The sequence below is a fragment of the Nansenia antarctica genome, assembly GCF_963989245.1.
Source record: "Nansenia antarctica genome assembly, chromosome: 6".
NCBI classification, from domain to species: Eukaryota; Metazoa; Chordata; class Actinopteri; order Argentiniformes; family Microstomatidae; genus Nansenia; species Nansenia antarctica.
The window spans coordinates 11,740,651-11,745,650 of NC_137676.1; the positions used below are offsets into that span (position 1 = coordinate 11,740,651).

Sequence of the window (5,000 nt, forward strand, 5' to 3'; positions counted from 1 at the left end):
TTAGTCATCATAATAAAAAATATAAAATAAAAATCTATGTTAGCCAGGGGTAAATGGTAAAAATGCTAAATGGACTGCACTTATATAGCTCCTTCATCCAAAGTGCTTTACAATGGCCTCTCATTCACCGACTCACACACACATTCACACACCAATGGCAGCAAGCTACCATGCAAGGCGTTGGCCCGCTCATTGGGAGCAATTTGGGGTTCAGTGTCCAAGGACACCTCGACATGTGGACAGGAGATGCCAGGGATCGAACCACAGACCTTGCGATCATTAGAAGCCAGCTCTACCTCCTGAGCCACAAACACCCCTAATCTATAAGGGGCCATTGGCAGTCACAAAAAATATTTAAATTATTTATGCTTTTTTTGTGTGCGTGTGTGTGTGCATTTGTGTGTGTGTGTGTGTGTGTGTGTGTGTGTGTGTGTTTGTATGTGTGTGTGTGTGTGTGTGTGTGTGTGTGTGTGTGTGTGTGTGTGTGAGAGTGTGAGAGTGTGTATGTGTGTGTATGTGAGTCTCATATAAGCATTTAGATCGAAGGACATGCCTAGAAGAGATGGATGTCCTTCTCAGCTCTTTCTTTGACGACAGCACACCACTCGCCCTACTGGGTGACTTCAACATCCCGTCAGAGAAGCTCCTTTCATCTGAAGTACTTGACCTTCTCCTCTCCTTTCATCTTATCCTGTCCCACTCTCCTCCGACTCACAAGGCAGGCAATCAGCTCGGAGATCCTCCCTTACCGCCAATCTTACTGTTACCCCTCTTCCGGTTTCTGATCATCATTTTGTATCCTTCTCCCTTCCCCTCAAATCCTCCCCCTCCCAGTCAGTCTCCACCCACACTGTATCCCCTCATCGCAACCTATGTACCCTCTCCCCCGACCGCTCTCTCTTCCCCCGCTCTCAGCTTGCCCCACCTGTCGTGAGAACGACCCAGCACTGGTCTGACGAATCGGCCGCTGATCTATCGAGAGATGAATGATGACATACATGGGTATGTGCAGGGAGTTATGGGATTTATTCAAAACGGAATACAGGAAGTTGTCCCCACAAAAACACTATAGCTACATCCAAATCAGAAGCCATTAATTAATAGTGCAGTCAGGGCTGCAACTTACCGCAAGAGATTCTGCCTTCAAATCCGGTGACAAAACAAATGACAAGAATGCCCACTATGACCTCCACAGAGTGATTAAGGCAGCCTAACAGGAATACAGGAAAAGGTAGAGTCACAGCTATGTAGCAATGACTCATGCAGCATATGGCAGGGGCTGGACACAATTTCAAACTTCAACGGGTGACCTAGCTGCAGAGCTAATGGCTCTCTCCCAGACGAGCTGAATAGCTGCTACGTCCATTTCGAGAACACCAACACCAACCTACCTGAGAGGGCACACACCACAGACAGCACAGACAGTGCTCTCGTCATCACCGAAGCAGACTTTCCCTTCTGCTTCAAGTCATCCATCATTGTTGCGCTCACTCTCATGATGTTTTATATTTTATTTTTTTTAGTGTGGCCCCCTCTAGTGGTTGTGGTCCTAAGCGACCGCTTAGTCCGTTTATGCCTTGGGCCGTCCCTGCCCTCACCAATCCGGCTTTACTCTACTGAGACTGCTCTCCTTGCTGTCATCATGGAGGCCCTCCTACCTGGCTGATCACTGTTACCAGGTGATGTGGAGAGGATCGCTTTCCTCTCCACAAGCCCTCACCACTGGGGTCCCCCAGAGCTCCGTATTAGGGCCCTTACTCCGTCTATACCAAGGGCCTCATTTAGAAAGCTTTGCGTAGAACTGGCGTAAAAAGATTGCGTACGTAGACGAGCAAGAACATTTACGCACACCAACATTCGGATTTATAAAATAAGTGGTCGGGTGCGCAAGTTCCACGCCTGCTTCCCTTTATATATCACAACTCTAAATCAACTCAACATTTTGCGCACGTGAATGAGCGTCTTTTCTTAACGCCCTCAAGTGAAACGCCCGACAGAACGGCGAAAAAAACAAATTTCACCCTGTCAATTTCTATGCAACGAACACAATATGAAATTCTTCTCTCATATACTGTATCTATGTTCCAGACTGCATCGACAACGTAATCAGTTTAAACGTGATTCGTCATACTGTTCACCTTATTATTTATGAATACTTTTCATAACATCCAAGTATTGTTTAATAATTACAGATCCAATTAAATATGATTCCCGATTAAACTGTACAAGATATTTGAGCGGTTGTTTAGCAAAAACAGATATCTGTACCCTTTGTATGTATTATCTTAAATCATGTTTTTTCTTTTAGATTAGATTAGATTCAACCTTATTGTCATTGACCAATTGACCAAAAGTACCAAGACAAGGAAATGTCTAACCAGATGTCCAGAGTGCATTGTTCCTCAGATGTCCAGAGTGCATTGTAGAAAAGCCATGAATGTTTCAAGTTTATTGTTACGTTACATTACACTGCAACGTAACACTCTCGTAAGAGAGTAACATTCTTAATAGGTTTCGGTTCCTGACATTGCAGCACAAGATATAAGGCAATAGGCATAATAAAAGATAAATCTTTTATTCCTCCATCCTGAGACATCTACTTTCCCTCTAACCCCCCTGTACAATTTCTCGACTCTTAAAGTCGACTTTTACGACTATGATTCTCTTACTTAGTCAAATACATGTATTTGTTGTAGGTCGATTTGCATGAAGGCGTCTGCTAAATGCCAAAAAATAAAAAATGTAAATATGGATGGAAGATGCATTCCTGGCTTCATCTCAAGCATCACAGTCCATGTATGTTAGCATATCCTTACACACACACACACACACACACACACACACACACACACACACACACACACACACATACACACACACACATCCTTACACACACACACACACACACACACACACACACCACACACACACACACACACACACACACACACACACACACACACATTCCCACTGCCCCCTGATCAGTTGGGCTTGAAGGAATGTCATCCTTTTAGGATTATCCTTCTCTGAAGTGAGAGAGACAGGGGGAGGAAAGAGAGAGGTGGGGGAGAGAGAGGAGGGAGAGAGAGAGGAAAGAGAGAGAGAGAAAGAGAGAGAGGGGGTGGAGCGAGAGATGATGGGGAGAGGGAGAGATCCAAGTCCATTAGTTAATGTAAGTCATAATCAACCAGTGTCTTCAATTGTTAGGCTACATACAGTAGATTATATTCAGAGAATTTAATTCATTACTAATTTGTCTTGTCATGGAGACCATACAGACACACACACACACACACACACACACACACACACACTAATTAATTCACACACACACACACACACACACACACACACACCACACTAATCTCGAGGCTAGAGGCTCATATCTGTTACACTGTGGTACAGGTTCCCTTGCAAGACAAAGACTGACTGTCCACTGAGAGGTGGGGGGGGGAGAAAGAGAGGGAGGGAGGGAGTGGGAGGGGGAAAGAGACTGAGAGAGAGAGACAGAGAGAGGGAGGGGAGAGAGGTAGAGAGAGAGAAAGAGAGAGAGAATGTGTAATATGACAGGATTACAAGGCATCAGTTTCATACAGAAGGAGGGAACACCATCCTGGATCTGTTCAGGCAGCTGGCAGAGTTGTAACACACACACACACACACACACACACACACACACACATGCCCACACAAACACACACGCACGCACACGTGTGTGTGTGTTTGTGTGTGTGCGTGTGTGTGTGTGTTACCACTCTAGTCTGGAACTCATGTAACATAACGGGGCTGTATCCCAGACCCAGATTAAACATAATCTGGGACTAAATCACACTTTCAATGGAAAAGCTTCAGTGAAGATAGTTCAAAGGCTTAACCTGTGTCATGTTTACCAGCCCAATGAGATTACAGTAATGTGCGACATTTGTTTGTATGACAAAAACATTTTGCCTGTCAAAGTGATTCTGATACGGGAACTCTTCCAAACATCTGTTGCTAAGGGTGATGTTCTAATCACCTGTTACCAGGGGGATGCTAGGTGGTGCATCTGTACGCATGCGTGGACTGTTTATTGAACCAATCAAAAGGAAGTTAATCCGTTCTCTCCGGAGCGCGCATTCCTGCTCCTGCCGCGCGCATCTATTCTCTGGCAGACACGAGGGTCGTCTGAAAACCTGCGGTGGATTTTAGGAGTCGCTTCTCCAGAACGAACTTTCACTAACCTTTGTGTTGAAACCTTCATCTTTCATTCAAAGGAAGTGACAGACAACTGGACGTGCCCTAGTTGTCTGGCAATACTGCTATAACGTTTCAGACTTTCAGCGCACTGACGTGTGTGTTTTAGGATACCTTAAGTATTTACTTACATATCTTCTCGTCGCTAGAATGATAAGGGGAATACAGGTGCAACTCAAAAAATTAGAATATCGTGCAAAAGTCCATTCATTTCAGTAATTCAACTTAAAGGGTTAAACTTAAATATTATATAGACTCATTGCATTGTATTATGCATGATTATACTTTTCAGAGGGCTGACATTTCTGTATTTAAAATAATTTTCTTATTGATTTCATGTAATATTAAACATTTCTGAGATTTTTAATTTGGGGTTTTCATAAACTGTAAGCCATAATCATAAAATGTATAATAAATAAAGGCTTTAAATATCTCGCTTTGCATGTATTGAGTCTATATAATATCTAAGTTTAACCCTTTAAGTTGAATTACTGAAATAAATGAAATTTTGCACGATATTCTATTTTTTTGAGTTGCACCTGTATATGAATGCACACTAAATAGTTTGATGTAAATAACATAAAGAAAAATAAGATTTCAAAAAGCTGTATGTGATTGTATAAAATTGTGTTTTTGTGATTTAAGAAACTCAATGTATACTTCTCACAACTGTCCGAATTATAACAGCGTTATGATAACGATGAAGAAGATTAGGATGATTGATGATCAGAAGCGTTCACCCAGCCTGAAGCGCTCGTGGGTCCGTT

At 43.0% G+C, this 5,000-nt stretch overlaps 1 protein-coding gene across 1 annotated transcript in view; it reads left to right on the forward strand.

Moving 5' to 3' along the window:
* lamb2l (laminin, beta 2-like) overlaps positions 1–956 on the forward strand; it is a gene marked incomplete at both ends in the record, with an annotated part of 25,163 nt that extends 24,207 nt beyond the window's left edge. The window contains 1 exon segment of the mRNA XM_080534202.1: positions 916–956. Coding sequence (XP_080390328.1) covers positions 916–956 — 41 coding nt within the window.
* Positions 957–5,000: the final 4,044 nt, after the last annotated feature.